This window comes from Phaethon lepturus, unplaced genomic scaffold (assembly GCF_000687285.1).
Source record: "Phaethon lepturus isolate BGI_N335 unplaced genomic scaffold, ASM68728v1 scaffold4835, whole genome shotgun sequence".
NCBI classification, from domain to species: Eukaryota; Metazoa; Chordata; class Aves; order Phaethontiformes; family Phaethontidae; genus Phaethon; species Phaethon lepturus.
In genome coordinates, this window is record NW_010541070.1 from 12,305 (window position 1) to 34,504 (window position 22,200).

At 43.1% G+C, this 22,200-nt stretch overlaps 1 protein-coding gene across 1 annotated transcript in view; it reads right to left on the bottom strand.

Moving 5' to 3' along the window:
• BLVRA (biliverdin reductase A) overlaps window positions 1-20,565 on the bottom strand; it is a 31,108-nt gene extending 10,543 nt beyond the window's left edge. Inside the window, exons 1-2 of the mRNA XM_010287614.1 lie at window positions 20,487-20,565; window positions 675-802 (exon numbers count right to left, since the gene is read on the bottom strand). Coding sequence (XP_010285916.1) covers window positions 675-793 — 119 coding nt within the window. The 5' untranslated portion in view covers window positions 794-802; window positions 20,487-20,565. The remainder of the gene's footprint in view (window positions 1-674; window positions 803-20,486) is intronic.
• Window positions 20,566-22,200: the final 1,635 nt, after the last annotated feature.

Below are 22,200 nucleotides of genomic sequence, written 5' to 3' on the forward strand. Positions count from 1 at the left end.
TGTAATACAGTCCTGCTAAATTTCCACGGCTCCAAGGCAGTGAGAAAAACCATAAAGTTTCTCTTTAAGAAGCAACTTTTCTGTATGTACTAAATTATGAGACTTTCTTTAAAGACATCTACAGGTTCAGTATTTGGTTTAAAAAAAAAGTAAAATAGAATTTTAGGATGAAGTTGCAGCGTTAGGAGCTTTACAACGTGTTTTTGTAAAAAAGTTTTTAAAAAATTTGTAAAATATCTTATGTTTTTAAAAATTTCTATAAATTTCATGCAGACATTAGCTCATTAGTGTAATTATTGTCTGTACCATCCAATAGCTACAGGAAATTTCAGTTAGACAGAATTGCATTTCTTTTTATCACACAGATCCTGCAGCAAGAACATCTCTCAGCTTTTATTTTAGTCATTTCTGCAAGGTATCTCACTAAGGTAACCTATTTGTTCCCTCTTGCAAAGCTTTTCTGTGCTCATTTCCTAGCTGCCACTCAGAATGACAGGCATATTTGCATAAACTTTCCCTTTTCAGACAGCCTTAATTACAAGAGAAACATAAAACTTTGGATATTCATCCCCTGCTGCCCTTAAATAATAGCCCTCCACATGGAAAGGCATGTGCACTGGAAGAAAGAAACATTACAATATCCATATTAAAAATGCTAAGGTGAAATTTCTAACCTGGATACAAATCCAAAGAGTTTCAGGTGCTCAGAAGGGCTGGAAGGCAGTGGATTCATCAAGTCTCGGATCCGTGCTAAGCCAGCAATTCCAACTCCAACTACCACGGTCCCAAACATTTTGTTAATCTGACCAAAGGAAAAAAAAAAAAAAGCAACTTTTTTTTTCTTTTAGCAGGGAGAGGAGCCGCTGGGAGGGGAGGTGGGAGGATGGATTACTCTTGAACCCTGCTTTCGTACAGCCAAACCTTATTCAGATATCAGCAACCAGCTAACACAGATGTGATGCTATAGGCTACTGAGTTCACTCACATCCCGTTGAAAAGTGGTCAACCAGTTCAGCCTCTCATAGGACTGGTTTTGAGACTTGTATTTAACAGCTATTATATCACAACTCTGGCATGAAGTTCTTCCTTTCCGTGAATAGAAGGCAGACTTCAAAAGTGAGACATTCTTCTATTTATATCACCAATTCCATGTTCGAAAGGAGCCAAAAGGTTCTGCAAACCCAGCAGAGCTTTATATAAACCCTGCTGACTTCCTGAGCGTCTGCAGCACAGCCTGCTCCAGACTGCCACACGGACATTCACAGTGCACAGCAGCATAGCTGGAATACTTTGGGACAGGAAACAAAGAGCATCTTTTCATACCCCATGTAACCACTGGCACGCCCTACAATGTCAAGATGCACCCAACCATCTGATAATTTGGTCAAGATGCTTGTTTGACATTTCCATGCATGAAGAAACTCTGCCATCTCTTTGATGACAAGCAGGCATGTCCTCAAGATTTACATCTCCCAAAAGCACATTCCTGCCACAATTGCATCATACAGAGGACAAGCCAGGTATTGCGCTCACAGGCCAGGCTGCTGAGCCACTGGTAATAAATTCTTCTGTTGGTTTTATGATTTGCCATTGATTTGCGGAAGCACTGGGCTACCGGTGTAACCTTTCAAACCTGCACTGTTCCACCACCCTGAGGACTGGCAACACTTTGTAAAGTAATTTTAAGTTCTACAGAAAAAACAGCCTAAAACCAAGCCAAGTCAGCCCCTCTGCACTTTTTGTTCCTTCCATCCTATGATAGCATTCCTTCAAACTCTGTTTCTTCTGTTTCAGTGTTCTCTTTCCTGCCACTGATGATCTCTTCATTTGAGGGAACTCTTTTGATTGCTTCCGCTTCCTGGCTGCAGCCCTTCAAATCCTTCTGAGACTTAAAAGGATAAATGGGCAACCCCAATTCACTCTTCCTTGTGGCTCTTGTCTATTGGGATCACAGTGCAGCAGCACAGCCATAAGTGACCATTCTGACAGTGTTAGAGATTGACAGCTGCTAAGAAACTACATCAGCTGGCACAAAGAAGAAAAAAATAAAAGAAAGCCCCTCTACAATCACATGTTGTATCTGGATTTTGTTTTCCTATAAGCTCCTGTCTACCTGTATATTCCTGTCGGTGCTGAACTCTGCTTACTTTGTACATGCCAAAAGGGTACAAAGGTAAAACACACAGCGGCATGTTTAATATAAAAGGAAAAATGAGTGATATTGGAAGAGTTCTCTAGAGGGATTACGGTGACATGTCATTACCAGATATTTGAGGTATAATATGATGACACTGCTCACCAGGGAAGAGAGATGTATAGGGCAGAGACAGAGAGCCAGGGAGGGAAAGGAGGGTAACGAAACCACACAACCCATTTTCAGTTCCACCGACAGGCAGAGTCCTTGTCTGGGCTTTCAGTTACACTCACTTTTCTTTATGGCGAAAGAGAAAAGAGACTGAGACTTGCAGAATGGTGTCAGCTGGAGGGAGCCCCTGGAGGTCACCCAATCCAAACCACACTCAGCTGCACCAGGGCCATGCCAAGCTCTGACTGTCCCCACAGATGGGAATCCAGCAACCTCCCAGGGCCCCTTGCTGCAGTGTTTGACTGCCCTCACAGCAAGAACAACTTCTTAGTATCTACTCAGAGTTTTCTGCATTGCCTGTTGCCATTTCACTGCACATCTCCCAAAAGAATGTGGCTCCAGCTCCTCTACATCCTCCCATCAGAAAGCTATAGGCAGCAATAATCCCCCCCCCCGCCTTTGCCCTTCTTTTCTGGAGGCTGGACAAACCCAGTTCCCTAACCCTCTCCTTCTTTCTTTGCTTCAGCCCCCTGACCATCTTGGTGGCTCTCCACCATATTTGCTTCTGTATTTAACTTATTTCTTATACCAGGGTACACAAAACTGGACACAGCACTGCAGGTGTAGCCAGGTCCTATTGGCTACACTCTTGCTAATACAGTTGAGGACATGGTTGGCTTTCTTCAGCAGAAGAACATGCTGTGACCTGAGGTTCAACTTCTACACCAGCATCTACAGGTCACTTTCTGACTGTCCAGCCAGGCACTCCCCATCTGTACTGGTGCACAGGGTTATTCCATCCTGGACAAGGGACTCTACGTTTGCCTTTGTTGAACTTCATGATGTTCCTGTCTGCCATTTCTCCAGCCCGTGCCAGGCCTCTCTGGTATATTGACGACTCCCCCATTTGATTTCATCCACAGACTTGCCAAACTTACTTTCCATTCTATCATTCAGGTGGTTAATAAAGACATTGAACAGTATTGAAGACGAGAGCAATACGTGCCCTTTTCCAGTCACCAGGAACCTCTCCTTATAGCCAAGTGGCTTTGCAGTGACATCAACCAGCCAGGGGCTGCTGTACATCCAATTAGCTCAAGAGCTGTATCACTGTCTTCCTCTACTGTGGGTAACCCTACATTCCCACAGACTCTGTTAGCAGACTCAGAAACCCAGGAGGTCTGAGGACAGACCTTGCTAGTGAAAGCCAGGGCAAAAAAAGGCATCAAGTACCTTTAACTTCCTTCACCCTGGCCCCACTGCATAGCAGGCTCGTATTTTCTCAGCCTTGTTTTTGTTCCCAGTGTACCCCGAGAAACTCTTCCCATAGGTTGTTTCAGCTCCAGCTGAGCTTTGCCTTTCCCAGCTCTGTCCCTGCAAGCTTGGCCACTGTCTCTGTGTCCCTCCTGGATAGTCTCTCCCAGCTTGTGCACCCTTTTTGTGTTTGAGCTCAGTCAGGAGGTCCCTGCTGATCCACAGCGGCTTTCTGCCATTCTTGGCTCTGGCACACTGGATTTTGGGGCGCCTGTGCTCTGGGGAGGTCATCTCTGTAGATCAACCTCAGCCCCCCTGCCCCCCCAGGGCAGTCTCTCATAGGACTTTGCCAAGCAGAGCCATCAAGAAGCCAAAAAAATGCTCTTCTGAAGTGTATGGTTGTAATTCTTTAAAATTTAGATTCATAAAGGGCTCCAGTGTGAATCAGGACCAGGTCAGCAGAGGTTTAGAAGCAGTCCAGCTGGAGAGCAGCTGATCAGAGACTTACTTTAAGTTCAGAAATTTTCAAGGTTACTGGAGTGTTAAGCTGTTAATATTTGCCTACTGCCTTTAGCAGGAGTGGAAGTTGCACAGCAGACAAATTCCCCTGAAGCTCCTACAGTCATCTTGTTTCCAAGAACTGTTTTTTTTTCTGGTGAGCTGCTGACCTCCAGTTCAAAGTGGAGAAGGTGGGGGAGCGAGCTACCTTCTTCCACTACCATGAACAAAGAACATCTCTCAGCAGACGCTCAGGTTGCTGAACATCAAGATTTTTGCCTCTCCTTTAAAAAAGCTTTCTTAGTTTCACCTGATGAACAACTTCTGACCTCCCCAAAAGTCACATTTAAGAGAAGCAAGATGATTTCAACCTAGGAACAGAACCTGTTACTATGCAACCTATTGCCATAGCAACCAGCCATTCAGTCCAGGTCAAGGGTTTGCAGGCTAATACGCTATCCATATGGAAATATACAGCTACTAAATGTACATTACAGAACCTTTGCTAATGCGTGTAGCTAAGAGGAAAAATTGCTATGTCTGCATCCCTGCTGCTGCTTTTTATTACCCTCATGTTGCTCACACAACAAATCCTGGAGCTGCTCAGGGAGAAAAGTAAATCAGATATTTTTTTGAACTGTCATGAATCAGGTAAGAGCAGAATAGAGAATACTCATCTGAGAGTCCAGATGAATATACGAAAATTTACTCCTTATTTCAAATCTTTACAGTAGGGTAACAGCTACAGTTATTTTTCAGGTACAAAAACGATGAAAGGAAGCCCAAACCATAAACTGCTGTGCCTGCCTTCCATGCCTTTTCCTTAAGACAGGTGACCTTGGTTAAAGCTTTGACAGAAAGATTTCAGAGGCATTTTCAAGGCTGCTGAACTTTGGCTGCTGTTATACTGTAAGTGATATAACAGTACATCAGCCAGCGTGCAAAAGCTTTTTTCTCCGCCCTTTCCTAACCGGCTGTATGAAAGCAAAGGGGCTGGTGAGATTAGAAAGGGATGTCCTTCATGCTCACAGCTTGTGATTCAAGAGTGCCTCCCACCACCCATCTGCAACCACCCTCATCTGGTTGCAGGCAGCCCTGCCAGCCCCAAGGGTCCCCTCAGAAGCAGGGCAAGGAGCACAGCGGCTGCTGGCTGGTGCGGGAGCCCTTCCCCACTGACAGCCAGACAGTGGCTCCTCGTACTGAGGGAGATGAGCCCTGCACGACACTAAGAAGCAGACCTGAGAAAAGCATCTAGCTGAAGAAGATCATTTATCCTACATCAATATATCTTTGTCCTGTCACCCTTCTGCTCTCTGTTGAGTTTTTTGTGCTTGTGCTGCTTATTTCCTCCATTGAATAGATAGCAACTACTCTGTAGCAAAAAAAAAAAATGCTCTATAACCAAATATTCTTGCAAAGTTTATCAGTAAAACAGGAACATTCAGCAGCAAAACAAGCAATGCCCAAAAGGATCGGTCACCCAGCAAATGTGTTGCTCCCCAGTACAATCACAGTGGAACTCCAGTCATCTCAAAACCGCCAACACTCACAGAGGTAAGCTTTAGGGAAGTGATGCTTACTTCTGGTCTGTGCAACATTGCTAAGGCCATGCATAGCCAGTGCAGAGGCAAGATAAAAGGCAGAACTTAAGAATTATCTCCCCTTCAAGAAAATTTTTCGTGGCATATACATGATGAGAGTGGGTACCTTCTCTCATGATACATAGAGAATTTCAGTAAGCCTCGTGCATTCTTCAGGCAGTTTTCAAAGTCTTGTTCCCACAGGTATGAATGAGTGACTCACATCTAAAATCAAAATATTTTGCAATTAATGTCACCTGCAATAGCATAACAGAGACGTGGGAGTCTTTCCTGAAGCATTCACAGCCTGGTCTTTTGAAGTGTGCTACTTCAAATGACTGCCACACATATCTTAAGAGTAGCAGAAACCTCACAGATGAGCACTTAATCTGAAAATTTGGCTGTCAAGGTTAGTTCACTTTTGCATACTCAACAGTTGAACCGTTTCATTCCCACAGTAACTCTTTGGCAATTTTCACTCTCTCCAGCACCCGCTTCTATACCTGTCAAATCTTTGCTTACATTAAATCTCCAACTCTACCAAACCTGAGTGCTGACACATGTTGTCATTTCCTTCCTGCCACTTAAAAATACACAATACAATTCTTAACTGACCTGGCAGACAGCAACTGAGGAGACTGGGATTCAGGGGCAGCTATTGCATAGATGGAGTGTCTGAGCCCAGCTGCTGGAGGGATCCACCTTGTACATATGTACACATATATATATATTTTCTTACTAGCAGACCTCCAACCTGCTCAGCCAGAGAGGGGAAGAGGATGTGGCTGCTGGGACAGTCTGTGTTTGTGCGAGTGCTCTGTGATCTGTGTGGCCGGCCATGTACAAGTGTATATACCTGGTGTATACATGTGCTCTGTGTACGTCTGCTGACTGGGAATACGTTTTCAGTCTCACTACTGGCTGGACCAGGGGCCATGGAGCTGTGCAGCCTCACTCCTCTCAGGCTGTCGGATTCAAACTGATATTTTCCCCTAGCATAAACCAGGCTGGACCAAGGAATTTCTCCAAAGCTCCCTCTGCAGTGGACTTGTGGATTAGACATCATAGAAAATTTTTCTCTGTTATGGAAGTGAAGCCCTGAGATGGGGATTGCAGCACCTTCCTCAACAGAAGTTTTTAGGGGAACACTGGACAGACAGCAGCAGTAACTGCAAAATCAACACCTTGAAACCTTGAGGTCCCTGCCAGCCCTACATCTCTGATTTCAAATACCCAGAGCCCCCGCAGATGCTGCACTCGGGGTGTTGGTACATGTTATAGCCTGTGCCACCACATCTTACTCTCATATTGTCTGCTTGTAGCAAGACACATCTGCCTGGACCAGAGAAAGCAGAGGTTGAACAGTGTGGCTTTTGTTAGCATTGTTTTAAAAAAACAAGGGGAAGAACTGCCCAAATGCTCCAATTTAGTAGCCTATTCAAAGATAAATATCCTTTGTTCTGCAGGAAACCACTTACACACTTTAACCTCTGTATGTGCCCAAGTACCTTTGGGATGCAGACCCAACACAGGCCTCACTAATCCTAACTAAAGGCAGAACTTGAAAAGAAAAAACAGAAATGAAGGCAAAGAAAATAACTGTTTGAATGCTAACATGCCAGAGCAGGAGTTTGTGGTTTTGCTCTGCCTTTGCTGCAACCTAGAGATAAAAGTAAAGTCCTTCTGCAAGAAAGAGACAGTCAGGAAGGCAACCCTCAACACCGTTGCTTCTCTTTAAAACATTAATTGAATGTAAAATGAGAGTCAGAAATTTTCTCGAAAACCTGCCAAGACCATTGTAGTCTTGGAGAGGACTAGGAGTCTCCACATTTCAGAGGAAAACAACAACCCCTAGAACTTGTAGAGCAACCACGCACATTTTCCTTGAGAGTTATGGTCTTAAGTACCAACCCTCCCCAGCATCTCTCCCTCTCTCCCACACATCTCTCCGCTATCACAGCCCCGGTCACAGTTCCCTGGCAGGCACGCAGGCTCTGGTAAGGTGAGTTATACCTTTGAGGCACCAACTCTAGCAGGGGTTTGCCAGCAGAAGGCAGTTTCCCATCCTGACTGGCACCAGTGTCCCTTGGAAACAGCCAGAGCAGGCTTTTCTTCCTGGCTTTTAAATGCTGTTTGAACAGTACACCTGCATGGGTTTCCATTTATATGCAGGCTTACTTTCCCAGGCTTTCTAATTAAATTCTGGTTTTCCAGCTGGCTGCCAAAGCTGAAGTTGAAATAGTCATATTGAGATATGGCCAGATGCTGTGTTACAGCTGCCAAACAGTCACCCTTACTATATACCGTGATGGTTAATAATAAATGACTTGTAGCAGATACGCTGTGTCCAGCATTAATACTTAAGTAGAAAGGAAAGCTTTTATTAAAACATACTTCTGCAACTTAACTTTACCAACTCCAGAGTCTGCAACAGTCCAGACTCCTGTCACACTGAGGTGGCTCTTCACAGCCTGCAACTCCACACTTGCAGCAAAAACATTTCACAAAACTAATATAAAACTGTGAGCGGTACTGGAAGAATCTGAAGTTCTTTTTTTAATACATGACATATTCCACCCTGTGGAGCACTGAATCAGAAGTGCTGTGACGTATGTGCACGGGTATGAATGACCATTTTGTCCTGTTCTCTGTCTGTAGTCACCCTTTGTTGCCCAGATTTTGTTGCTAGTCTGAAGAGGAAAAACCAAGGCAAATAACACTTCTGAGATGGAGTCCCAGAGATGTGCAGAGAAGCTAAGTCCTTGGTCGGCCTCATTTTGCTTGAAATTCTGCCTTTAGATAACCTGTATTGTTTCAAGGGGGGGGGGGGAGTGATTTGTGCAGCTAGTTTAAATGGTGGACATCGCCTATTATAAGTGCTTTGCGTGAGACAAGTGATTTCTACAGGTGACAGATGAGAGCCAAATTACATTTGGATACTACACTACTAATGCTTAAACTACCCAGGAAAGAACTGAGCCCATTTTTGGGCGCCTGAAAGAGATTATGAGAAAGACATTAAGGGCTCTACTTTTTATTTTACAAAAATATCCCCACCCCCCAAAAAATCCTTAATTCTAATGTTAAGTTTACGGGAACTACTCTGGAGTGAATTACATAGAGCCTTGTGAAAATTCTGATGGGTAAAAAAACAATCCCACAAAACTGCAGCCTCATCACAGCTATTCTTTAACCAAAAGGCTACTTGTATGTGGCTAATTATTATATGACTAAAGCAAAAAGAGCCACAAACAGTCCCAAAAATTTCTTTCAGGCTTTAATGTGCTATAGCAATTTTTGAAAGTGAATTTGTCCATGATGGTAGAAGAAGTGTGTTTTAACAAGTGAATGTCAGTTACTTTGGAGTAAAGTCCAATTTTAGATGAGCACTCAGGAGAATGAGCAGTCGTATGGAGCTATCAGCAATTCACAGATCCTAATTTTCCATGTGATCAAACAATATTATTGCTACAGTACCGGTCTGTGCCTGAACGCAGGCTGGAGAAAATAACCCTGAGTAAAGCTAAAAATGGTACTAGCTCAAAGGAAAAAGTGCATGAAACACGTCCTCCACATGTTTTTGACTTAACATCCAGGTAAACACTAAAGCTATCACAGAGTTGAATTCTGCCAGGTCCCTGTGGACCACAAACCGTGTCCCCTGGCTTCCCTGCAGAACAATGAAGCCACCAGAGTAAAGTCCCCGCACAGCTAAGCATCTAAACACTAGCTACTGAGACTCTGCTTAAACACCTGTCTCCTGCAAAGACATTGCTGTTTTGTGCTGACTCTTACGCCTTTTAAAATTGAGAGCTTTTCATGTTTCATTAAAAAAAAAAAAAATAAAAAAGAGGAGGACTACCCACCCATACCTGCATTTTTGGGGAAACTTTACTTGGAGCTAATCACAAGAGGTGTTGGGGACAGGGCAGGGAGCTGAGATGTGACAAATAACCTCAGCACATTCCCTTCCCTCCTTATGCTGCTCATTTTGGTTTTGCTATGTCACCTACCGAAAGAAGATGCTTCTCCACCTCACTTGATAGATTCACGAGTGCTTTGCAAGTAAACACCAATGCCAAGAGGGACTTCCAAGCCTTTGCTGTAATACAAAATAAAGTGATGATGGACAATTACAGAAAAATGTTCTGAGATATTTTCTCAGTTACTACATCTGGCCCTAAATTTGCCTGCCAATTACTGCAATCCTTTCTACAAGCATTTTCTTCTTCAGAGGACCTAACAAATGCAGAGCTGGGCTGGGCAGAAGCAGGGAAGCTGTGTTTCCAGGCTGTATTCCTACTTTTTCCCAGAAGTTTACTGGGTGACCTACAGCAAGCAAATCACATCCCCTTTCTCTGTCACTCCTCCCAATTCCAGAGCAGGGGAAACCTCCCTCTTCTGTAAAGCACTCTCAGACCTACTGATGCTAAGTGCAATGTAAGAAGTAGGTATTATTACAATCTCTCTTCTTCACTGTAGGAAATCCCAAACAAATCAGACATGTACAAAAGGTGGCCATAACTAAGGTTTGTATTGAAATATCTATATAAACCAATGCCATATAATGCATGACACAAAACCATGTTTTTTCTCTCCTTCCCCTTGCTGTTAAATTCATCTGAAACCCAAACCCTACAAGGAATTATATGCATGCTTAGCTTTAATCACGAGTAATCCCATTTATATCAATGGCAATACTCCTGCAAGTACATTAAGAAATAAGAGCTTTTGCTGTTTACTGTAATATTAGTAGGCACAAGAACAAAACACATATCCAGCCACAAGTATGGTCTTTTAATATCTTTATGGACTCAACTCAATAGATGATACCTATCTTCCGGTCCACTAAAGGTCACTGCATCCCAGATCTGTAACAGGCTGACCTATTTTGAGAATTCCCCAAACAAAAAAAGCACTCCTGCTACACGCTGCAGTCACCATAAAGATATTTCTTACCATGGCTGATGAAATCTCCTGCCTCCATCATAACACCAGAGGCCTGCCCCATAGCTTGTCAGACAACTGTATTTTTTAGCCAACTTTCTCTTCCCTTACCCCAGTAAAAATGTTTTCACCCTTCTAAAATAAATTGAGAGCGATAGAAAGTTTTTTTAATAATTAGATTGAGATAACTTGGGAAGTAGATAACGTTTTGCATAACGTTGCAATCTTAAAAATGATTCATGACATGGTTAAAACCTCTGTCACTTTATCAGTCTACCGCTCCTCAGTAAGCCCTGAAAAATGCAATGGATGCTCTCTATTCCCATTAAATTTTGGAAATCTACCAATGGCAGCAATTGCTTGAGAGATGGGAAAAAATAGCTCTCGAACGAAGATTAACAATTGAGGTTACTCAAATCCTCGAACTTTAGATCTCAGTACTTTTCATGTTATTTATCATCGCAATGCTCAAGAATCATACAGACCAGCCACTAGTTTGCTCGCTCACAAAGAGCTAGTCAATGTGATTTTGATTTAGCAGTCAAGTAGTCCTGACATGCTACTCATGTGTCCAAATTCTCCCTAGAAACTGAAAACACCTTTACCAAAACATCAGCCACTAGAGGGAGTATTTGGTATCTTACCTAAATCATACTGACACGAAAGTTAATTAAAAAAAAAAAATTTAAAGGTTACAGGAATGCTGCAAAAGCATATTTCTCACAGTACTACAACTGCACATCAGGTCCAATGCAAAGTTTTACGAAGAACAATGATTTCTTTGTGTATAACCATATACAATGCAAAAGCAAACTACACGTCTTCCCTTTCCAATTCCTAGGTCTACCCCCATCAAACCCTATGATTTCTACAAGCAGAGAGGTAGTTTTATATGCCAAGAAGATAGCTAAATTACCCACTAATTTTGATTTGCCTGTACAGTCAGGCATTCTGAGCATGCCTAAACCCGAACCTTCAAGTGTGCCAACCCAGAGCCTGAAATGCTCAGGCTCACGCTCAGGCTTGACAAACAAGCAAAAGAATGACCTACAAAATGGTTCTTATTTACAACTGTCTGCATCTTTACAGATCCACCATCATCAGATTTAGTATTCCAAAAAGTCTCCAAAAGGACCTAAAAGACAGTCATCGAGTTGGGTCCAACCGCAATCAAAACAGAAGGTCCTACTCGGCTCAAGCCACTCCAACAACTACTAATATTAAAAATCTATCTAAAGAGAAATGAATACATATTGCAACTCCTGGATCAGGTATTTCTGTCTTGGACATGCATATGCAATGAATACAAAACTCATTAAAAATTATAACCTGACTTGATGATTGGGTCCACACAGTAACATTAGCTGGAGAAGGACAAAGGATGGATTGTTCCAGCGCATATAGGTTCTACATATTTTGTTAAATCTCGTTGGTTTGGGACCAGTGAAGCTGCTGGCAGTGCCTACAAAACTCAAGACCCCACAAAAATATCTGTAAAAATAACTATAATTGGTGAATAGGCTTTAAGAACACCTTTACTCCTCATAATATGCCTTCAAAGATGTGGAGCTTGAGATTTTAGTGAAGCTGAATGCCTGCTCAGAGGAGTATTTTAAATACACAACCTATTCAGAACCAGCATGGCCATGTAATTGGACAATACAACCAAGTAGGAAAAGGCTGAGGTACTTAATACCTTCTTTGCCTCAGTCTTTAATAGTAAGACCAGTTGTTCTCTGGGTACCCAGCCCCCTGAACTGGGAGACAGGGACAGGGAGCAGAATGAAGCCCACATAATGCAAGGGGAAATGGTTAGCGACCTGCTACACCACTTAGACATACATGAGTCTATGGGGCTGGGTTGGGTGTACCCAAGGGTACCAAGGGAGCTTGCAGAAGTGCTCACCAGGTCTTTTTCCATCATTTATCCTGGCTAACCAGGGAGATACCAGTTGACTGGAAGTTAGCAAATGTGACACACATCTACAAGAAGAGCCAGAAGGCCCCAGGACACTACAGACCTCTTAGTCTGACCTTGGTGCTGGGGAAGGTTATGGAGCAGATCATCCTGAGTGCCATCATGTGGCATGTACAGGACAACCAGGTGATCAGGCCCAGCCAGCACAGGTTTATGAAAGGCAGGTCCTGCTTGACCAACCTGATCTCCTTCTAGGACAAGGTGACTGGCTTAGTGGATGAGCGAAAGGCTGTAGATGTTGTCTACCCGGACTTTAGTAAAGCCTTTGACACCATTTTCCACAGCATTCTCCTGGAGAAACTGGCCACTCATGGCTCGGACAGGCATACTCTTTGCTGGGTAAAAAGCTATCTGGATGGCCAAGGCCCAAAGTGTTGTGGTGAATAGAGTTAAATCCAGTTGGCAGCCGGTCACAAGCGGTGTTCCCCAGGGCCCAGTATTTGGGCCAGTTCTGCTTAATATCTTTATCAACTATCTGGATGCGGTGATTGCATGCACCCTCAGTAAGTTTGCAGACAACATCAACTTGGGCAGGAGTGTTGATCTGCTGGAGGGTAGGAGGGCTCTACAGGGGGATCTGGAGAGGCTGGATCAATGGGCCAGGGCCAACTGTATGAGTTTCAACAAGGCCAAGTGCCAGGTCCTGCACCTGGGTCACAACAACCCCATGCAACACTACAGGCCTGGGGAAGAGTGGCTTGGAGAGCTGCCCAGAAGTAAAGGACCTGGGGCTGTTGGTTGACTGCTGTCTGAATATGAGCCAACAGTGTGCCCAGGTGGCCAAGAAGGCCAACAGCATCCTGGCCTGTATCAGAAATAGTGTGGCCAGCAGGAGCAGGGAAGCGAGTGTTCCCCGGTACTCGGCCCTGGTGAGGCTGCACCTCGAATCCTGTGTTCAGTTTTGGGCCCCTCGCTACAAGAAGGGCATTGATGTGCTGGAGCGTGTCCAGAGAAGGGCAACAAAGCTGGTGAAGGGGCTGGAGAACAAGTCTTATCAGGAGCAGCTGAGGGAACTGGGGTTGTTTAGCCTGGAGAAAAGGAGGCTGAGAGGAGACCTTATTGCTCTCTACAGCTACCTGAAAGGAGGTTGTAGCAAGGTGGGTGTTGGTCTCTTCTCCCAAGTAACTAGCAATAGGACAAGAGGAAACAGCCTCAAGTTGCACCAGGAGAGGTTTAGACTAGATATTATGAGAAATTTCTTCACTGAAAGGGTTGTCCAACGTTGGAACAGGCTGCCCAGGGAAGTGATTGAGTCACCATCCCTGGAGATATTTAAAAGACACATAGATGTGGTACTTAGGGGCATGGTTTAGTGGTGGACTTAGCAGTGCTAGATTAATGGTTAGACTTGATGATCTTAAAGGTCTTTTCCAGGCTAAATGATTCAATGATTCCAGAGTACCACTCTCTTAATTTCCTCTGCCAAACAGATCTAGTTAATGTGGACCAGTGTTTTATTTACAACTGTGGCTGAACAAATGGATAATATCCCATCAAAGGCAGGATCAGCACAACTCTGCAACAACTAAAACAGCTACTGCAGATGTTCAGGAGTAGACAATACTCAATCCACTGGATTTTTCTGCAATATTTTGGTGAAGTGATTTAACAGTTAGTCTTACAAAATAAGAGCTCTGTCCCCTCGTCAAGTTCATGCCCTTAACTGCAGCATCCCTTTAAGCAACCAAAGAGGTCATTGAGTGAAGAGAGTGTCTGTACTGAACTACCACCATCCTATGTTACCAATGGTAACATTAAAGACACTTTAAAATGTAACAGCAATCCTGCTCATTACTTTATTCAGCCTTGCAGCTTTTTAAAAATCTCAGTCTAAATCTCCTCCTTACCTTCTGCTAGCATAGCTCAACAAGGCATTTTGAGGTTCTGGGAAAGAAACTCACTGTATAAGATTAATTTCTATTAAGTCATTCACATCTCAGGCATGACTGTGGCCTCTCCACAAACTGAGTTTCAGACAAATAATCTCTTTATTTTATCATTAGAAATGGAAAACACAAGGCATCTTGCGTTAGTATCTTAAACACAAACACTACACATGGATATTTGTAAGTTGTCACTGTTTTATAGATGCCTACCTTAGCTATCGGACAACAAGCCTCTGTTCTTCCCTCCCATGGTCAGACTTGTGTAGATAAAGGCAGCAATGGAGCCTCAACAGCTCAGAATATGTAACTGACAAGTATCTGCAATGATCTGTCCTCCAAGACCACATGGATCCATTGGCTTTGGTTAGGATTAAATTGAGTTCGAGAAAGAGCATAACAGTGTGGCCAAACAATGGCTTGTGAGCCAGACTTACAGGTCACAAGCCATATGACTACACTTGCTTTCAGGCTGGATGGTTCTTCCTCCTTAACACATGGATTTTAGTTCTGCAGTCTGGAATAGGAAAGTTTATTCCAGATAGGCATATAAGCAAAAATAAAGTGATGTAAAAGCTGGAGTGATGTAAAAGCTGGAATTAAAAATAATAATAGTGAACACACTGTAAAGGAATGTACTTTGAACTTTTTTGTTAGAATGAAAGAACGGTTTGGGTTGGAAGGGACATTTAAAGATCATCTAGTTCAACCCCCCTGCCATGGGTGTGATGTTTCCCTTTTTCCAGTCACTGAGGACTTTGCCTGATTGCCATGACTTTTCAAGTATGATGGAGAGTGACTTGGCAACTGTATCAGTTCTCCCTGCTCGTGATGATTCTCTTGGTGAAAAAGGCCATCTCTGTCAGCATGGCAGTATGAGATCCCAAAGGCAAAAGATGAACAGTTGAAGCCTCATTAAGTTTCTTTTGGTTTAATGACTACTAAATCTCCAGGGTTATCAGCACCTTCGTGCTTCCGTAGGAGCTGATAATTTAGCAGCATCTAGGATAGGAGGACTTCCTCTCCCATGTTTTAGAAACAGGAACATTGTGTTTCAGATATTACAAGACATTTGATGCCGAGAAAGCACCAGCCAACTGACAAGGATGGCGGTATGCTGCAGTGGACCAGCAGTTTTTCTGAAAGGTGCTCTTTCAACCTGAATACATGAACATAAGAAAACTGCTAACACAATCACAGAATCATTAAGGTTGGAAAAGACCTTTAAGATTATCAAGCCCAACCATCAACCCACCACCACCATGCCCACTAAACCATGTCCCGAAGTGGCACGTCCATACATTTTTTTGAACATGACCTTGCACTTGAAGGAAAAAATGCATCATGCATTTCCTGGGTGCAAAATTAGGCCTTCTTCAGAGACAGCAGGGAATAAAGACTGTGTTCGCCATCTCTGCCTTCTTGAGACAGCAGCATCCTTTCCAGTGGAGCCTTAACAGAAAAACTGGGCTCACAGCAGCCAGAGAATTATGTTGCCACACTCCCTGCTCAGAGGACAAGAAAGGATGTGAAGCTCTTCTCTCCCCTAAAACAGAGGACCAGCTGCCATCAATCCACCTTAAGGCCTGGTCATATTGTCATATAATATGGACATTTTTAGGGTTCTTTTGCTGTGTTTCCATTGTCCATTGTGCCTACATTGGAAATATTACTAGATCAGGCTGGTTGTCACCAGGATCTATCCAAGGAGGAGTGGGTTGGAAACACCTGTGAGAATACTGTTCTTTTTAAGCAGTAAGCAGAGTCAGGCAAATGACCTGTTTATTTTGAAAAGATTTGTTCAACAACCCTTAGTCTTAAGGCCTCATTACGGATGCCAGGCATATAAGAACAGCCAGTATGTCTTATCTTTCTAAGATGCAAGGATAGTTATTCCACTTTACTATGCAAGTAAGTAAACATAAAATAGATTTAAAAATAAAAGTTTTGCTCGGCTATCACCAGTTGAGATGATTACAAAGTCCAAATGAAAAACACGTTTCCCAGAGCAAGCATTTCCATCAGTCACAGGTACTGGTTATCCTGACTTCTGGATGATGAACCTAAGACATGTCGGGGCTGTTTCAGACTGCACTCACGTTACTCGGACTGCAAATTCAAGAACTCCATACCAATGTAAAAAACAGGCCTACTCTGTCTTACACTGGACACGAAGAATGAAAGCAGATGAAGCCCATGGTTACCTCTAATGCCAGAAGTGTACTGCTCCACTTAACAGTGAATTGACACCAGTACAGAATCTATCTTTATACTTCCCTGCAAGTTCCTCACAGATTTTTGCCAGTAGAGAATCATAGCTTTAGAAGAAGACAGAAGTCAGGAGTTAATATACCTTCTTCGTACAAGTTTTATGAATCTGATTTTATGGGGACAAAAAAAGTCTCAGTCCTTTATATATTTGTGTCTGTCACAAAGAGTAAACCTAGAGAGATCTATACAAACACACTGATCCCACTTCCAGTTGCATACAATTGTGCTATGCCTGAGAAAAATTAGCAAATTACTCCAAAGACAAGTACGAGCAAGCCACTGCGGTGGCTCTAAGTTCATCACCAAATAACAGACTAACCAGTCTTCTGTTGCTCATCTGTGTCAGAGCCTGCAAAAGACAGTAAATACTGACTAAGGGCTGTTCCCCCTAGCAACAGTAAGGCTCACAAAGTGTTATAGCTTCTATCATAGCTAAAAAACATCCATGGTGTCTCAGCTACCAATGATGGTGGTCTCAACTTTTCCACTCACATCCTGTACCACTTCTTTCTCTTATTTAGGTATTATGGGATTATTTAATAATTCCATATTCTTTCTGGTAGCTTTCTTCTCCTCTCATTCATGGAACAAAGGTAATAACATGACAACAAAGATCCCTTTCTGCCTACACATTTCATTAAGAGGGAAAGCTAATAAACACAGTAACATTATTTGGGCCATGAGAAAGGCTTGCTTTATTATCCAGTTTAGTGCAGCTTTTAATTCATCATTTAGGATAGTCAGTATAAGATAGCAGGAAAGCTAGTTGCACCAAACAGGGTCTTTCTAACTGGTTTACAATGCTATATTGAGAAGAAAGAAGGAAGAAAAAAAAGAGAGAATAAACTTCTTTTATGTTAACTGTTGAACTCATGTCATTAAAGTTGTGGATTGCACTCATCTGGAATAACAGGATTAGCAAATGCATTTAATTATCTTTCCCAGTCAGGTGTGTTTTCTGCAATGCTTTCTAATCAGCACAGTAGAGCTCTGTCTGGGTTGCAAACATTAGTCTAGGGAATACTTAAGTTCAGTTAAACAAAAAGCCAAAGCTCTTTTTGCCTAGTAGAGAAGAAACAGGACAAATGTAGATTTGTATTTTTATTATAGTTGCACTTACTTTATAAAGTTTCAAGATGTAAGCTCAACAGTTTGGCCTTACATGCATAAGAACACTTTCTACAGTTCAAGGCTAACTCCAGAGAGGGATAGGCCCTCAGCAACCTTTGTTCTACTAAGTTACAACAGGGCATGTATACATTCAGGGTGGTTTTTTTTTCAATACGGGATTAAGCTGCTAAGTGCCTTGGCTTTCAGACTGTTTTTCTTCCCTAAACCCTATTCCCTCTCCTCTCAGTGAAGTAACCTTTTTGACACCTCGCTTGGTAACGTGCAGTACAAGCATAATGTTAAGTTCTTCTACTGCACTGAGCACTACCCGCAAGCTTCAGAAAGATCTATCGTTGCCCAAAAGTTAGAGGTGAATGAGTTATCCCTGGTCCTGCAGACGTTGATGTTGCTTTACCACTGCGTCAAACACAGGAACTCCTTTTCTGGGGGAGTTATTCTCCCACTGCAAACACTGCTTTATCATACGTATCCAAGCTCTTTCTGCTGGTTTCTCCACTTCCTTCCAGTTTTGGTTTGTTTTTATCTTGTCTTGCCTCACTGGTGCTTACCTAGCCAAGGCTGGCAGCACAGACAGAGCTTCAGTGGACCACACCAGCGGTAATGGAAAACATACACTGAAGCTTCCTACAACAAATCTGCATAACATACAGTGCAATATCCTCTCTATAAGCCATATGAAACTGAGGTGACTTCAGAGTCATCATTAAAAAGCAAAAATGCCAATGTGCATTCCACTCCTGCATCTCACTGAAGTCCTGACACTCAAGTGCAAGACGGGAAGTGATTCCAGTTTTAATTAGAAAACTGGACAGTTAATTTAGCCATTCATATTCACTTGTTTTGACAAGGGTGGTTCATTTTTAGTGCAGAGATCAAAGTGGCCCTTTTCTCATCCTGTTCTCATCTACTAAGCTTAGTTTCTGAAGTCTGTGGATACAGCAGACATTCTTCAGTAAAAAAAAGTTTCGCCCTTTGATATTTAGAATGAAGTCTCTTGGAGCTGAATGTGGTGGTCTTTTGGGGTTGTTGGGGGGCTTTTTTTGGGAGTGGGGAGTGGGTGTTGAAACATCCAGTTAGAACTACAACTTGGAAAATAATGAGGACACTAAAAATAAGAAGTTGAAAACTACAAAGACTGATTCTCCTTTTTAGGTATAAAAAATAAGCATTGTCATTCCTTTAAGGATAACACAAACCATACTTCATTGACTTAAACTGCAGTTGCTCACAAACAGTAACTCAATTCACTGTCTAAAGAAACCGAGGTTGGTATTAGAAAAACAGTTTGTTGACCATGTGCATGTACGCTCAAGAGGACAAGGCCAGAAACATCAGCCATCCAGGATAAGGGAAGTTCCCTGATCCAATAATAAGAATCATATCAATCATTAATATTTTACTGTCAATTACTGAATATCTAAGTTGCGTGGACTGCTTGTGACGATAGTTTTTAGTAAGACTTTTTAAACTAAGGTTTTCTTATATGTGTTGAAAACAGTTGTAAATATTTACCTATTGCTCTGTATTTTGTGAAGATTAAACTTCAAGTCGGATTTATATTATTGAAACAGATTTGTCTTCATTTTCCCATTTATCGACACAAATGACAGAAAGATGCTCAAACACTGTGTTGTTGATTTTTGGCACAGTGTCATTCTGTGTTCACATCTGTAAACAGAGAACCAACAGCTGAATGACCATCCTCATTCCAGGAAAATTAATTTGGCAAACCAGTGTAAGGAGTTTGATAAAAATGATTCCATACAAACTCAGTTCAATAAACTGTTGCCCTAATTAACACTAGCTTGGTTTTTTTGAACAAGCTCCAACGTTCCACATGATGCCAGGAGAGTTATATAAAGGCTGAGCCTGCCTTTTCTCTGTGTGTAGACTGAGCCTTGATGCATGTGTGTTTGTGGGTTTTTTTAAGACAGTTAGAGATTGGTGGTAGCTGTGACTAGAGCATAAGGTAGTTATTAATAAAGCATCAATGTGTTTTACACATGGATTCTGTACCGTATCTGGAAACATAGGAATCGCCTTTCTCCCGCCAAAGACTGTCTGGAATATGGCCCCACCATGTTCCTTAGCAAAAGGAAAATATTCTCATCCCCGCTTTACACACGGGTAAACTGAGGTACAGCAAGGTTCATGGTCTGCTGTTCCAGAAGGGGGTGTCAAACACCTGCAGTAAACACGGATTTTAACAGGATTTGGAAGAAGCTCGGCACTTCTAACGACAAGTCCAGAAGACACTTTGTAAGAAAGGTTTTAAAGGACCTCTCTCACACCCTCACCATGCAGTGCTCCGGCCACCCAGTGATGCTACTCGGCTACTTCCATGTCATTTACAAGCTAACACTCTGCTTCGCTGCACTTCGGACGTTCTTCCAAACAAAGGGCTTTTCTCTTTTTATCTTTCTCTCTGTCCCACCCCCCTCCCCGAGTGCTGGCGTATACCCTCCAGTGTGGTGGGTGTCTCTGGAGCCGCTAACGTGACTTGCAGGACTTCCCCACTCCTTCACAACCGAGGGGGAAACGCCGGTGACAAGCAGTCTTGGGAAGGGTGGATCAGAAGAGGAAAGCGGTGCTTCCAAATCCTAATTACAGTTAGCAGGGTTTAAGTAATAGTCACTAACCTCTTCAGCTCACAGAGGAGAAACGTGATCCTGTTTAATTCTCCTCCGCTCCCTGCAGCTCCTTCTTATACAACACTCTTGCAGCTCCGGCGTATCAATGTACCGCTGGCCCTGCTGCTATCATTGCAGCAACACCCCCTCGGCCAGGAATCCAATAAGGACGCTATAGGGGCGGGATGTAGTCAGAAGCAGCTGCCGCAGCAGGGCTGGTACAGGCACACTGGGGCTGGGAGCTCTCCCGTAGAAAACGCCAAGAAAGCTGCACATGGCTAGCGAGGGGCTGACACCTCCCTGAGGACCTGCGCAAGGCCCCGGCTAAGCCCACGCAGCGGTCACCCCCAGCCAGGGACTACCCAGAGCCCAGCCATGCAATGGCTTGCAGACACGGGTGCATCAGCGGTGCTCGTGTCCGCCCAGCTGCATCCATAGGGATCACACTGCGGGCTGAGCCCCTGCCCAGGAAATTGGGAGGTTCAGCAATGCCAAGCGGAAAAGAAATCATTCTGTGCCTGGCTTCCCCCCGGCAGGCAGCATACTGAAAGCAGCCACCAGGACAGCCCAGGCCAGGTGTTACACAAGCTCTTACTCAAGACTATTTGTCTCCCTCCCTCCCTGCTTCCTCACCCACAACATACTGTGCTTAAGCACTAGCTTTTCCTTGGAGAGCTGCTTTTTACCCAGATCTTACTCTCAGCCTCTTTACTTGCCGTTCCTTATCTACATGCAACAGGACTTTCAGCTGGTTTGTTCGGGGCTTGGAAGATAAAAGCCTGGGAGGGTGCAGCTATTTTCCCCAAGGCCAGTAGTTCCTGCAATAAACAACGTATGAAATGAGGGTGGTCTGAATTCCACAGATCATTCTATATCATGCTGATGCTGGGCATTCACAGACAATGACGGAACCTAAGACTGTGTCACATCGGGAACTATAGGTATCAAGGATCAAATTTTGTATTCATTCACCTCAGACATAAAGTAGAAATAACTCTGGAGAAATCAATAACTATTGTTTTTGCACCAAACTGTGTTCAATTCAACCTGTTTCTGGGAAATCTTGGGACATGCTATGTGTAAGCAGTAATACCACAAGTAGTCTGTCTTCTTGCTATAAAACTTAAAAATTCAATGCAGCTCTAGATTCCTTAAATTATTCATTCTGAAATTCTGGGATTGTAAAGACGATACACCTTTCTTTCCATCTTTTCCCACTCATTTCTTCTGACCAGTTAATGTCCTCACCAGCAATACTTCAGGAATTCGCTTGCCTCCTCCCAGCTACATTTTCTTTTCCGGAGTCACATTTTCTGAGTCAGCTATGGAGTTTGAACTTGTGCAAAACTTCCGTGGGCTAACATAACTTCATCTAAACATGAGGTTTATACTGACATTACTATGCTGGATGTATCAAATATATCACAGGATGTTTCAAAATTCTTTCCTTCCCCTCTCAAACACATTGTACTACCACAGGCTAAAGCACAGATCTGTGTATCAGCAGCTCTAATTACAGTTGTTACACAACTGCAATAAGGAGGAGCTCCGGAGAGTAAGTGAAGAATTACATACAAGACTAATGAGCAGGAAGTTTAAAGTCCCTCAAAGCATGAATGAAGACCTGCAACATATGTGTGGTATCACATAAAGGAGGACTGGCAGACCAGGAGATACAGCATTTAAAGATATACATCATGAGTTCAACATATGGGACTGCTAA